The 15371-nt window shown below is 39.5% G+C and overlaps 1 protein-coding gene and 1 long non-coding RNA gene across 3 annotated transcripts in view; one reads left to right on the plus strand and one right to left on the minus strand.

Annotated features, from left to right (window-relative positions):
- ANKRD26 (ankyrin repeat domain containing 26) overlaps nucleotides 1–5311 on the minus strand; it is a 67797-nt gene extending 62486 nt beyond the window's left edge. The window contains exons 1-3 of one of the 2 annotated variants that reach the window (XM_015473990.3): nucleotides 4919–5311; nucleotides 2268–2382; nucleotides 1933–2106 (exon numbers count right to left, since the gene is read on the minus strand). In XM_015473990.3, coding sequence (XP_015329476.2) covers nucleotides 1933–2106; nucleotides 2268–2382; nucleotides 4919–5148 — 519 coding nt within the window. In that variant the 5' untranslated portion in view covers nucleotides 5149–5311. The remainder of the gene's footprint in view (nucleotides 1–1932; nucleotides 2107–2267; nucleotides 2383–4918) is intronic. The other variant, NM_001113767.2, reaches the window with a different exon arrangement.
- A 14-nt stretch (nucleotides 5312–5325) lies between these two features.
- Nucleotides 5326–15371, plus strand: part of LOC132346881 (uncharacterized) — a 32042-nt gene continuing 21996 nt past the window's right edge. The window contains exons 1-2 of the long non-coding RNA XR_009496846.1: nucleotides 5326–5523; nucleotides 8948–9091. This is a non-coding gene — a long non-coding RNA (uncharacterized lncRNA). The remainder of the gene's footprint in view (nucleotides 5524–8947; nucleotides 9092–15371) is intronic.

A 15371-nucleotide genomic window follows, 5' to 3' on the forward strand; every position in this document is an offset into this window, starting at 1 on the left:
CCTTCTCTTACTTGAGGATTTGAATAAAAAAGAAAAGTGTAAGAGGTAGAAGTCATCAAAACAGCATGATATTTTTCTGGGTAAACACTGGTAGAACAGGGACTGCTGCTGCTGCTGCTGCTAAGTTGCTTCAGTCGTGTCTGACTCTGTGTGACCCCATAGATGGCAGCCCACCAGGCTCCTCCATCTGTGGGATTCTCCAGGCAAGAGAACTGGAGTGGGGTGCCATTGCCTTCTCCAGAACAGGGACTAGTAAATTCAAAAGGCAACCTGATCTCATTATTTATAAACTACTTACTTTTCATCAAGACATTCTAGACTGGGGAACAGAGTCTAGACTCTTATCTAAGTGGCTGTTTCTGCCAGAATAGGATAAGATGTCAGTTAATTCTTTGTTCTCTTACTTCCCTCTTAATCACCACCTGTTCACTGCCAGTCTGATTTCCTCAAATTCTTCCTAAAATTGATATATAGGCTACTATACCATCCACTCACTCTCTTTCTCAAAATAACAACTATTATCCCTGAAAATGGAAAAGCACCTTACAGAAATATATAAACTGAAGGGAAAAAAAGACAAAAATCTCAGGACGTCTGTGGTGGTCCAATGGCTGGGTCTCCAGGCTGCCAGTGTAGGAGCCTAGGTTCAATCCCTGGTCAGAAAACCAGATCTTGCATGGTGAAACTAAGACTCAGCACAGCCAAATAAATAAATATTAAAAAAAGAAAAAAAAAACACAACTCTTTTTGGCATTTCCCAACGGCCAAAATTCCAACTTGACCTATATTTTTCACCTGCTCTCTCCTTTTCCCTTTTCCTTTACTTTCTTAAACCTTGGGCAATAAGAGAGAAATCATTTTCATATAAATCATTTTTTTATAAAATAGGAATTTGTTAACAACAGCGAGATGTCTATTATGTTGTAAAATGTTTATGCTATGTTTGAGTTTTAAGACAAAGTCTATTTCTAAGGCAAATTTTGCTTTACTGTGTTTTTATGCCAATCGAAAAAATTTCAATGGGGGGCAGTATTTGGAAAGTTTTACCTTTAACAAGTGCAGTGTTACCACAAATATTTGCCATAAACACATGCATGAATGCTTTACTCTCTAATACTTCTTCAGAAATATTATAAAGTGAAATCTTAGACAATTAAGTTCTTTCAAAATATTTTAACTCAGGGAAGGCTGCAGCTTCCAAACACGGAAAACTGAGCCCACCTGTGAAAGTGGGGAGAGTTCCTGGCGGGACTGCTGCTGCAGGACGTCACATGTGTCCTGGAGAAAGAGCAGGAGGGCCGGTTTCGCCATCGCCAGCTCCACACGCACAGCTGCAACCCCACTGAGCAGCTCCCCGGGGCTGAATGCGGGAGACCCCGAGGTGTACACCGTGAACCAAGCGGTCACCAACACAAGTGAACGTCCTTGCTAGGAGTCAAACATGACCTGACCCTCTTGGCCAGATCTCAGAACCAGGGTCCTGGAGGGTTCAGGGCTCCAGGCCTGCTGCCTCCAGGCCCACTTGCACTCACCCGGCTCCCCTCATGGGCACTGGGTCTCCTTCCTCCTCCCACCCACGCCCAGGGGCACCCATTCCCTGAGCCCCTGGAAGCAGCCACTCGTCACATCACTTCACTCCTCCCAGGCCTTCATCATTTGTGGGCTCTAAGCCTACCACCCACTCCCGGGCACGTTCTGATGGGAAATCTTCCTTCTGGGGTAGACGGCTGGCTGGGAGACAGAGCTTTGTCCTTTCTGTGGACACAGACAAACATCCCCCACCCCTGCATTGGCCTTGGAGTTGTTTCCATGGTAACAGGGCTTGATGGACACTATTCAGTTTACCTATTTATATACTGTTATAAATAAAACAGTTGTAGATTTAAAAAATGCTTCACAAATATTTTGTAAACAAAGTTAGTTGAGTTATACCTTGTTCCTGGCTTCTATATTGGCATCGTAGGAAAGCAGCTTTGCTGCGAGTGATATATTCTGGCAAAAGACAGCATAGTGGAGAGCGGTGTTCCCACTGACATCCATGACATTTGGGTCGGCACCATGCTCCAGCAGAAGAGTCGCACACTCCTCTTCTTGGCATTCTACGGCCTGTCAGTGTTGTGCCAAGAAACAGAGTGTAAATTCTAGGAATTCAAAGTAAACAGGCCACAAGCTTCACCGGTTTGCTATATCTAAATGAGATGAATTCCCTTTTGTCTCAGTAGTTAGATCACATCCACCTCGTGTGGACACGATTCGCTGCCCCATACCTTCATCAGCGCGGTCCTGTTTTCATTGTCACAGAGGTTAAGCAGGCATTTTCTCTCCAGGAGCAGAGTGACCACCGCTGAATGGCCATTGGCACAGGCCAAGTGGAGGGCAGTCCTATGAAAGCAAGAGGAGTTTTCAGGAAACTATAGTGTTACTGTTTCAAAACAAACAATTGTTCCTGTGATTGAAAACACTCAATAGCATGCTATTTCTATCCCTCTAAAACAAATATTTTGTTTCCTTCTGGAGAAAGAACATTATATATTAGTTTTAGCTCTTCTTACCACATTAATGAAAGAACCTACTTGAATAGAATAGGCATGACCTCGAGATTCAGCTCAACTTGGGTTTGAATTTGACTTGCACTCTGTCACTTATTAGCTATCGCTCACCCTCTCTGTACCCCAATTTCCTCATTAACATAATGGAGAGAGAGTAGTATTTATCTCACAGAACACCACAATGATACTAAATGAGATCCAAGGAAAGGATTTAGAACCCCTTCTCACACAGATAACAGCTCAGTAATTGCTAAGTAATATTATCATACTTATTACTATTACCTTACAACATCTCAATAAAGTCAAAGGTTATTACACATCCTTTGCAAATATGTTTTGAATATTAGAGACAACATTGTACTTCGCTGATTTTAATATCCTCATTTTCTTACTTTTGAACGTCTCTGACATTGGGATGAAATTTATAATTCACGTCTTTACAGCTATAATTGGTAGCATTTTTGTTTATTTCTCATTTTTCCTCTTCATCTAATTACCGTAAGGTCTTTTTTTCTAAGGTTGAAGTATAGATGATGTATATTGTATATTATTATATTTTATAGGTGGACAACATAGTGATTCACAATTTTTAAAGGTTATACTCCATTTAAAGTTATTATAAGATATAGCTATATTCTCTATGTTGTATAATATATCCTTATAGCTTGCAGGATTTTAATTCCCCCACCAGGGATCCAACCCCAGGCCCACAGTAGTGAGTCTTAACCACTGGACTGCCAGGGAATTCCCAAGATTCCTTTGACTTCTGAAAAGGCTGAAAGTTGTCAGAGGATACTAGTCCCAAAAGAATTCTAAAAAAAAGTTATAAATGAGAAATTCTTATCTGTGCCACATTCCTATTAGGGCCAGAAAGACAAGGCCTGTCTACTATTCTGACTTCCTACAGACAGCTTGATCTACAGAGAGTTTTAAGTTTTTTGTTTGTTAAATCAACCTCCATATTTCTTTTTCCTTTTTTTTTTTTTTTTTGTGCCGAAACTCAGGAAACTCCAGAATTCTTGCTTTTGAAATCATTCTTAGAAAGATGTTTGGGGTGGGAGGGAGGCTCAGGACTAAGAGTATGTAAGTATACTTAACAACTGATTTACGATGTTGTTTAGCAGAAAGCAACACAACACTGTAAAGCAATTATTCTCCAATTAAAAAAAAGTTAAGGTTAAGAACCAGTAGAAATAGAAAGAAAAAGAAGGTCTCTGTCAGCACACACACAAAACATGTATAAACAGGAATTTGTGTTTTCTTCTGGTACTTTTCTCACTGTGCATATTTAAAATTTTTGAACCATACTCCATCTGAAGCTTTTTTGTGAGATAAAAATCTAGTTACTTTTCTTTAAATAGTTACCAGGTTATTTCTCTACCATCTACACATAATTTATCTTTTCTAATAGAAAATATCACCAGTATCAAGTTCTAAATTCTTACATATGTTTGGGTGTTTGGGTAGTTTATATTCTGTTCCATTCATTTATCTATCTTTTCAGTTGTTAGTAAATGAATACTTTGTGGGCACTTACAGCACATTTTGACATCTAGAAGGGCAAATCTTCGTCTACTATACAAAACTTTTAATTTTATCACAACAATTAAAGACAGCATATGTAACCCAAAATCTTTAAAACCAAAATATGTTGATTTGGTTTAAATATTGAAAGACCATACATCCTAAGAAAATGTCTTCCTATTCAAGGACACAGCCAGCTCCCTACTTCAAAGCTTCTGAGGTCCTTCAGCAAAGAAAATATATACCTAGGCATACACTGATATAAAACAGATATTGAATTGTATCTTTACAATTTTTAATCCAGGAGTTGATCTGGCATGGGAGTTATTGTGTTCACTATGCAGTTTTCTATAATATATAACCTTAAGGTATAAAAATGTGTACATTAAAAATAAGATGCTAACAACATCAGAAATCTGTCCCCTGCCATGATCCACAATAGGCGATCCTATATAAAGAAGTATTTTCATAAATCATATGAGAAAAAATGTGAGAGCCAGGAGATTCCAGATTTCTTGAAAGCTATATAACTTAAGAGCTCTTACTCATGAGTACATCATGCTAACCCATGCATACTAACAAATAAAAAGAAAGATGAAGGGGAAAAAAAGATACTATTTATGTTTCATTTCATTACTCCGATTACCGACATTCAGTTAAATGACTTCAAAACTTATCAGTAAAGTGCTCTCTCTATAAGGGAAATTATAAGTGGGTCCTAAATGAGCTAAGCCTTTTTGCTGCCTATAAAGTCTGCAGGGCGCTGGATCCCAGGAAGGTGTCCAGGAGCCTTGGAGAGGAAACACACAGGAGGGACCTCTGCCAGGCCCTTCCACCCCACTTACCTGTTCATCTTGTCCCTGTCGTTCAAGCCATTCTTCCCCAGCAACAGAATCTGCTGCACTTTGGCTACGTTCCCTACAATGGCAGCTTTGTGGATCTTTCCGAGGTCCTTGTCTCGGATGCGATACCCGGGCTGGAGGTTGATTCTATGACCGCCGTCTCTCCCCGGACTGATGGAGGAGCCTAAGGGCGACTCGCCCTTCTTACTCCCGAAGCCAAAAATCTTCTTCATCACAGAGCCCACGGGCTTCAAACACACCTCACCTCTCCCTCGGCTCTTGACTGTCCCCGAAACCCAATACTAATGGTACAGATAAGCCTAAGCAGTTCCCCCACAATATCCCAGTTGGGAAGCTCCGCGGTTTCCAATCTTTCAGTCCAGAAGAGTCGTAACTAAGCGACACTGCTAAACACAGTGCGCCTGCGCGCCTCGGAAGCGGGCGTTCCCGTGTGTAAGCGCGGAGACTCGTCGGGCCATACTGCCAGTGCGCATGTGCTAGGCCCGGAGGCGCAAATCTGAGATTGACTGTGGGCGGTGCTAGGCACATTTCAATCAACTGTGCCAGTTGGCTAAGCGTTTCCGGATGCTTAACAAAAGATAGAGCAGGTGAGAAAGGCGTCTTTGCTGGAGAGACGAGCTTCAGGATGCTGAAAGCCTGTCCCCCAGAGCTTTTTTAGGGCTCTTCTAAAAAACAACAACAACAACTCTAAATCTACTTACCCCTAAGCTTATTTATTCCTTTCCACATCTCTCTTGTACCAGCGAAATTTAGCAAGTGTAACTACAGAAGACTGATTTTCATAGTTCCAGAAATTGTGGTAACAGGTATTATCAAGTGCAAATTTAGGGGAAACCAACTCCCAGATTCATGGGAAATAGATGGGGAAACAGTGGAAACAGTGTCAGACTTTATTTTTCTGGGCTGCAGAAATCACTGCAGATGGTGACTGCAGCCATGAAATTAAAAGACGCTTACTCCTTGGAAGGAAAGTTATGACCAACCTAGAGAGCATATTCAAAAGCAGAGACATTACTTTGCCAACAAAGGTCCGTCTAGTCAAGGCTATGGTTTTTCCTGTGGTCATGTATGGATGTGAGAGTTGGACTGTGAAGAAGGCTGAGCGCCAAAGAATTGATGCTTTTGAACTGTGGTGTTGGAGAAGACTCTTGAGAGTCCCTTTGACTGCAAGGAGATCCAACCAGTCCATTCTGAAGGAGGTCAGCCCTGGGATTTCTTTGGAAGGAATGATGCTCAAGCTGAAACTCCAGTACTTTGGCCACCTCAGGCAGAGTTGACTCATTGGAAAAGACTCTGATGCTGGGAGGGATTGGGGGCAGGACGAGAAGGGGACGACAGAGGATGAGATGGCTGGATGGCATCACTGACTCGATGGACGTTAGTCTGAGTGAACTCTGGGAGTTGGTGATGGACAGGGAGGCCTGGCGGGCTGCGATTCATGGGGTCGCAGAGTCGGACACGACTGGGCGACTGAACTGAACTGAACTCAGGTTCTCCAGATGAAACGAAACCGCGTTTCTGCATCCCTCTGATCCTCCATCTACACATTTTCTTCATTTTAATTTTTTGCTTTTATCGTCCCCAAATCTTTAATCAACCTGTCAGGCGAGTGTATGCTCCTCGGTTCTTTGTCTCGACACAACAAAGATTTGGAGTGACAGACATTAAACCCCCTCGGAGTGTCACAGCTCTCGGCCGTTTGCCTCCGCTTTTTATGTTTTTTTCTTCCCCCTAGGCCTGCTCTATGCAAATTGGCCTTGTCAGGAGTGCTGTTCTACCTGAAGTCCTCCCCCAAGTCCTGGGACCTTCCTTTGACCTTCCTCTGTTCTATTTTCACGGGCTTCTCCATTGTTTTCTAGCCACCGCCATTTTGGACTCCTTTTCCCTATTCTAACTAGCTAACAAACCCATGATTTATTTTGGAGCATAGTGTAACATTTGATAACTTAAAAAAAAAAATTATCATTCACGTGTCCGAAATAATCCATCTTTTCTCATCTAGTTTAAAATACTACTTTTTAACTCTGATGTTCTGTTTCTGGGTTTTCCATTCTGTTCCATTGAATGGTCTGCTGCTTCCAGCGTAGGTAGTATATAAAATATATTTTAATATCCTTTATAGGTCCAAAGTTCCTCCCCTTGTTTGTCCTTTCCAGCATTCTCTTTGCAATATTTATTTCTACATTATTTGCTGCTAAGTCGCTTCAGTCCTGTCCAACTCTGTGCGACCCCATAGATGGCAGCCCACCAGGCTCTGCCGTCCCTGGGATTCTCCAGGCAAGAACACTGGAGTGGGTTGCCATTGCCTTCTCCATTGTGTGAAAGTGAAAAGTGAAAATGAAGTCGCTCAGTCGCATCCGACTAGTAGCGACCCCATGGACTGCAGCCTACCAGGCTCTTCCATCCATGGGATTTTCTAGGCAAGAGTACTGGAGTGGCTTGCCATTGAGATGACTGTTTAATCACCATGCCAGTTAAAGAGAATTCTCAGTGAAATTTGCATTAATTAGGTTAAGAGAAATAATTTTAACTTGACAATCACTTGTATCAGTGTATCCAGGTAGTTGTTATGTCTCTGTCCTATTTTATGTCCTTCATTAACCTTTGGAAGCTTTTTTTTTTTTTTTTTAATGTAAATCCTATACCCTTCTTGATGTATTTATATCTGGGCTTTTTAAAATTTTTACTGTGATGGTACTTGATTTTTCATTATAATTTATGAATGATTACTGTTTTGATATCTGGGTATTCTTTTGACAACCAGAATCAAGAACTTTTAAAATTATAATCTTGTCATAGGAAGAGTTGAGTTTCTGGTGGTACTTAAGGAAGGCACAAACTGTTGGTATAGATTTCACCAGAAAGATGTAATACTGATAATATGCAAGATTGTAAAAAATCAAGCAAATGCAAACAAGATGGGCTTTTTAAAAAACTGAAGTGTAAGACCATTGCAACAAATTAAAAAACACTTAATATAGCTAAATTTAACTAAAATCCTATTAGCCAGATTTTTCAGTAATTTGCTAATTTGTGTGTGTACGTGCTCAGCTGTGTCTGACTCTAGGGACATCTTTTTTGTTTCCTCTTAATAATCTCTTTGTTCATTTGCTTTATTCACCCACATCTATTTCCCACTCCGAAGTGTGTGTAATCATCATAATGGCCTTGCAGAATATTATCAACTCCATTTTTATGAGGCATCTTATGCTCTATACTTGTTCCATCCTCTTTAACATTTCCCAAACTTTAAATCTTTTCTCGTTTCCATCGGTCTGCAACTTGTGTGTTTCCATCTTTATTCCATTTCTTAGAAATAAAGCAAAACAGGTTGAATCCATACTGCCATAAACAGGTGAATATACTGAAACTTCTTTTAATGTAGTTATTGATCCAGTAGTTACAATTGGACTAAACCCAGTATTGTGGGTGAAGCAGAAGCAGGCTCACAAGTTAATAGAAAACAGGCTAACCCAAAACTCACCAAGTTCCTGTTCCATTTATTAATGATTTGAACTTAATGACTTTAAAACTTTTGATTAACCAAATTCAAAAGGAACAGATACCTCCATTGCACAAGATGCACCAGCAAAATCTGAATGTATGGCAGCCTTATTTTACAGCAAAACAAATTAATTTACGTACTTATTCTTCAGAGGCCATTTAATGCCATTTTGTTCTTTGTAGACTGAATGAATTGACAACAAGTTTTTGGGATTAGTGACTCAGAAGCCAAGTGTTCAGACCTTCAGCAGAAATTGCTGCTGGAATGCACCAAAGAACTCTGAAAAGAGGCTGGGTCCCTGTTGAAGTGATGTTCCAGAATAGTGTTTTCACTGATTAAAGAGCAATGAACAAAAATGAAAACAAAAAAATATTTCTCAGGGCTATCCAGCTTAGCCACACCAAATGGTTTTGGTGTATGTGACTGGTATCAATTCTTGATGACCAAGCATTTGCTTCCTACAATAGCCCAACCAAAAAATTATCTTTTGTCTTCTGCCTTCACAGTATTCTCCAGGGTGACCTATGAGACCAGTAAAAACTATAGTGGTATCTGAAAAAGACTCCTGACACTTTCTGAAGCAGCCTGGAATGAGGGTCAAAGCCACTACCAAGCTGCAAGGAGATCAGAACTACACACCAGGACTTCAGGTAGGTTGTCAAGATTTGGTTTACTCTAGTGTTTTTGTATGGACCAAGATACTCAAGGAGTCATTAGGTCATCTCTAAACTTCTCTATCTCCTTGGTCAAATGCTGTCTGGATCCCCAAGCAATGGAAACCTAAGATTTCCCATTCCCAATTTCTATGGAAACAGATGCCCTCTAGATACCCACAACTAAGACTCCTACTAAGCCTATCTAAGATTCAAATAATACCCTGATGGTGAATAAGCACATTACTGGAAAACAATATAGAGTTGAGAACTTATTAATATAACAAAAACTACACAAATCAATGAGAAATGATATGGATTATTAATAAATGGTTTGGGAAAAATCAATTATTGATAAGAAGTAACTACACATCTCAAGGCATCACCAAAATAAACTCCAGGTTAGTACATGTTTAGTCTTTTTAATAAAAACCATTAAATATTTTAGAAGAAAATATGGATGAGTGGTATGATGTTTAGAAGATCTTTCCAAAAAAATGGAAATTAGAAAATATCAGTACATTTGGCCACATAAAACTTGAGACCAAAAAATTCAGTATAAATCCAAATATAGAAAAGGAATGAAAAGACATAACTAATGAAACATTCTTAGCTTACAATTAAGGAACTACTTGTTTTTTTTTTTTTTTTTTATGATCAAAGGATACAATCGGTTCACAAATTAACCATCAGATCAGATCAGATCAGTCGCTCAGTCATGTCCGACTCTTGGCGACCCCATGAATCGCAGCACGCCAGGCCTCCCTGTCCATCACCAACTCCCGGAGGTCACTCAGACTCAACGTCCATCGAGTTGGTGATGCCATCCAGCCATCTCATCCTCTGTCGTCCCCTTCTCCTCCTGCCCCCAATCCCTCCCAGCATCAGAGTCTTTTCCAATGAGTCAGCTCTTCGCATGAGGTGGCCAAAGTACTGGAGTTTCAGCTTGAGCATCATTCCTTCCAAAGAAATCCCAGGGCTGATCTCCTTCAGAATGGACTGGTTGGATCTCCTTGCAGTCCAAAGGACTCTCAAGGGTCTTCTCCAATACCACAGTTCAAAAGCATCAATTCTTTGGCGCTCAGCCTTCTTCACAGTCCAACTTTCACATCCATACATGACCACAGGAAAAACCATAGCCTTGACTAGACGGACCTTTGTTGGCAAAGTAATGTCTCTGCTTTTCAATATGCTATCTAGGTTGTTCATAACTTTCCTTCCAAGGAGTAAGCGTCTTTTAATTTCATGGCTGCAGTCACCATCTGCAGTGATTTTGGAGCCCAGAAAAATAAAGTCTGACACTGTTTCCACTGTTTCCCCATCTATTTCCCATGAAGTGATGGGACCGGATGCCATGATCTTCGTTTTCTGAATGTTGAGCTTTAAGCCAACTTTTTCACTCTCCTCTTTCACTTTCATCAAGAGGCTTTTTAGTTCGGGTACCAGAAATTTTCTACTCTTACTTGACATGGATAGCAGTTCAATTTCATCATCTTGCCTCAAGACATTTGCTCTTCAGTTCTGTGATAATTTAATCCACTGGGATCTTGATATTCTCACTGCCTTACAGCTCATCAAATTTACCCATTAAGTGGATGACTTCATACTGATGGTACTAGGTGCATAAGAAATAGGATATAGTTTGAAAGTCCTGGTAAAAATTTATGTGAGAATTTATGTTAACCCACTTTTAAAAAACAAATCAGCATTATCCATTTAAAGAAATACCCCCAAATTAAGCACAAAGCTAAACTATCACCTTGGCATCACAAATTTTTATAAAATATATATTTACAAAATATAATGTTAACAGTATAATCAGTTCTAACAGTGACCAACAGCTTTGGTGGATAAATGAACTTTGTGATTTAGGATACTGAGAAGCATAGTAACAGATCACTTTTCTTAAAAAAGGTTTATTTTAAAAAGGTCTATTTTTTTAAATAAAATCTAACCAAAGGAGATAATTTTCTATGTATTCCTCCAACAACTGTTTCTTCAAATTATGTATAAGGATTTGAGATTTTATGACACCAAGAAGCAGCATGAACTTAAGAATCTTAAAATCTAACAAGGATGAAAAAGTATACAGAAAGGGGAACCAAACCACAGCACAGGTAAGCACTTGCCCATCTGTCAACTTCCCAAACAGGAAAAAAAAAAATCACATTGAAAGTGAGTGTTAGTCGCTCAGTTGTTGCAACTCCATGGACTGTAGCTTACCAGGCTGCTCTGTCCATGGAATTCTCCAGGCAAAAATCCTGGAGTGGGTGTGACCTTTCCCTTCTCCAGGGGATCTTCCCAACCCAGGGATCGAACCCAGGTCTCCTGCATTGCAGGCAAATTCTTTACCATCTGAGCCACCAGGGAAGGCCAAAGTTTTGCTAAATTTTTAAGTTAGTTTTCTTTGTGCTGTAACAGGAAACACTATCTTTCACCAAAGTTAAAAATTAAAAATTGTGAACCTTTTGGCCTCGCATTGTTAACACTGACAACATGCTTCTACCTGGCAGGTGCTATGCTTTCTCCCCACCAGGGAACACTGCACCAGGCTTTGCAAAGTTTGACTCACAAATTTCTTAACAATCATTCAGTTATTTCGTATTTTTTATTATAGTGGATTTAGGTTTCTTTTTGAACAATGATGCATTTCCTAATAATATAAAAAGAGTCTCTCTTGTTCTTCCTGAAATCCTTTAGCAACCATCTTCTTCAATCCTATTTTGTCTTCTTCCTCCATCTTCTCTAACCTCTGCGTCTTTCATCACCTAGTTCAGAATTTCTAGGAGAGCTATACAGACATTACTAACATCTCAAGTTTACTAACAACTGGTCTTTAACATGTGAAAGGAGGAAACTGGTTGATCAAAGATGAAATACCTCTTGTGTGAATCAACCCATAATACCTTAAGGAATTTCATATGCTACAGGTCTTGAACTTATCATTTTATCCACTTAACAGATCCTTCTATGTACAAGATACTGTTAACCTGGCACTCGATCCTACCTTGCATATTTTATCTTCTACTATTATATATAAAATAAATAAGGACTTACTGTATAGCACAGGGAATTATACTGTATCTTGTATTAACTTATAATGGAAAAGAAGCTGAAAAAGAATATAGATATATATATAACTGAATCACTTTGCTGTATACTTGAAACTAATACATTATAAATTAACTATACTTTGTAAATTATTTTACATTGTAAATTAACTATACTTCAACAAAAACTTAGAAAGTACAAAGACAGCAGAAGCTTTGTTAGTTTTTCACACATGTATCCCATACATGATTATGATGGAATCTACCGATCCTGAAAAATCTTATGAATTGTATGACCCAAGAGTTTTCAAACAAAAATCTGTTAATGTATGTAATCACTATTTTTGACTCATGGAATATAATTAGAAGGCAACACCATCTCCTACTACCCTTTGAAATTTTCAGAGGTTCTTTCCTCAACCCAGGTTGAAAAACCTTACTCTCAAATAATAAGAAGTCCAGAATTGCTTTCACTCACAAAGTACTTAAAAAGAATGTCCAATCTCTAACTATAAAAACACCAAGTCAAGGTTAACCAGCTCAGCCACACTACAGGATGCCCACGTGCAGTAGGGGTGGAAGGCAGGCATGGTCCTCTTTAGCTTTCCTGCCTAATTCCATTCTTCCTCCTTTAGATGGCAGTTTATGGTTTCCGACCCGCCAAGATCAAAACTGCAGGGAGTAGCAGAGTTATGTGAGATGGTTTTGAGCAGTCTGGATCTGGCAGTTATTTTAAGCTATTACTCTCAGTGGTATTTCTGTGCCCACAGCTTTCTCACCTGTAACTCCATTGACCTAAGTGTATGTAATCCACTCTGTTGACTTTTCTTCTTCGCTCTTAAGGAATCCAGAGCACCATTTCACATTATCCTTTTCTGGGGCCCGTCCACACCTCTAAGTGCCCTTTTGTATAGTATCTAACGTGGATCCCCCAATATGGCTCACTTTCTCGCTAGACCAACATTTGGTCCTCCGTAAGCATTCAAAAGGAATTTGTCAAAGCAAATGCAGAAAATGCAGAACAGTCTCAATACATTAGCAGTTCTTCTCCCGTCCTGAGCCAGAGTTACAAGTTTTAGATTCCAGGTTCCCTGGGCATGTTACACACCTGCTTCCAGAACTGCAGAAAATTAGATTCCTAACAAGCTCCCCAAACTAGGTTTTACATCCTCTCTCTCTCTGTAGCCCTCCCTCTTTGACAGCTCTGTAACCTTTTTTCATGAAATGCATTCTCAAACTCATAACAGATTAGCCACCCATTATATTCTTGTATGAAGCCCTGACACAGAACTAAATTAAGTTTCTATTTTAAAAGACAGGAGGGGGTATAGGGGAATTACATTCTTGCCTATAAGAACAGGGATGAGTGTGACAGAATAGGGGGCAAGGGAGAATTTGCATAGAAATAAAAACCTCAGTTCAAACGTATCAACTCTCCAAAGTTTATGTCCATGACTAAGTGTTGTTTCTTTCAATCCAAAGATCAAGTCTACATTCCAACATATTTTATTAAAATATTACATACTTACATTAAAAAATGTTTATAACTAGGCAGATTGAAATAACTCAGTATTTACTTTTGAAATGAGTATGAACAAATACAAAGAATATCTAAAAATAAAACACATATCAATTATCAAAAGTAGGTATAGGTTACTTGTAAAACTCTGGCACTGTGGTAGCTTTGAACAGATAGCTTTGAAAAGTTTGAGTCCTCTTGAAATCTATCCTTATGAAGTTAATTTGGGTGGAATGTGATTCAGAATAAGTTGGAAAATTCATGTTCAGCATGATGAGGGGAGGAGACTGATGAATCATTTCAAAAAAGCAGCTATAAATCTGGACAAACTGTTGAATAAAATAGCCATCTCAGCACTCTGGAAATGAACTGAATATCTACAACAAACTAAGAAGTGCTTACTCCTGACAACCAGTTCAGGAAAGAACCTGTGAGCCTGTGGGCTTCCTGTGCTGCCGCATCCTGGACCTTTGCGGGCAGTGGTTCAACCAGCGTGATGGCAGATCCTGGGAACAAGGTCTGCTGCCACTGCCAGAAAGGACTCACCTGACTTGACGCACTATAAAACGGTGAGCTCAAGTTGTCAGCAAACAGGGTTCACTGAGGTTATAGTCCCATGTGGGGCAAACAACGGAGTAGCGAGGGATTTCACTGCAAGTTCTGAGAAGGAAGACAGCCATCTGCGTTTTATAAGCACTTCTAAATACTCTGGGTTTACAGGCATGCAAAGCGGAAACTGAGGCCATCCACATACTCACAGTTGCCCAAACCTGCACACATGCACAAGGGAGAGGAAAAAGCCCACCAGAAAGCAAAGACCAGACAAGACTTGCAAATGAGCTGAACACTGAATGTACTTGCCAGCCCACACAGATCCACTGGCAGAGTGGAGGCCTGACTGATGGGGTTTGAACACAACCTCTGTCCAATCCTTTGGCTAAATACTAAGCTATGCAGTCACAGCAGAAACCGTTAGGAAGCAAGAGTTAACATTTTTTAAAAAAAGGAGCAGACACACTCGTGGCTGTACACTGTCATGGAGACAGATTTCACAAATTTACTGATGGCAAATTACTAAATAAGAACAAACCTCTAGGGAAAAATTTCAGAATCAGTAATTGCTACATTATCTGAAATTCAACAAGATTACAAAGAAAGAAGAAAATGTACCCTTATTGAGGAAGAAAAGTATTCAGCTGGAATTGAGTATCTCCAGATGCTGGAGTTAGCAAAGATTTAAAAGCAGCTATTACGAGCATGCTCAAAGAACTAATGGAAGTCATGTTTAAAGAATTAATGAGACCTATGATGAAAATGATGCAATGCATAAAGAATCTCAATAAAGAGATACAAAATATAGCAAAGAACCAAATACAAACTCAGAGCTGAAAAATATAAGATGTAAAATGAAAAATTCAGTTGAAAGAAGAATCAGTAAAGCTGAAGAATCAACAGAAAGTATTCAATCTGAAGGAGAGAGAGAAGCAATGAAAAAAATGAACAAAGCCTCAGAAACCACATCAACATCAAGTACATCAACACATGTGAAAAAGAATCCCAGAAGGAGAAGAGAAAGGGTAAATAAATATATTTGAAGAAATAATTGCCCCAGACTTCTCAAATCTGATGAAAAACATTTTATCCATAGATCCAGGAAGCTCAACAAATCCCAAGTAGAAAAGTGTCAAGGAGATACACACTTAATACC

This window comes from Bos taurus, chromosome 13 (genome assembly GCF_002263795.3).
Source record: "Bos taurus isolate L1 Dominette 01449 registration number 42190680 breed Hereford chromosome 13, ARS-UCD2.0, whole genome shotgun sequence".
NCBI classification, from domain to species: domain Eukaryota; kingdom Metazoa; phylum Chordata; class Mammalia; order Artiodactyla; family Bovidae; genus Bos; species Bos taurus.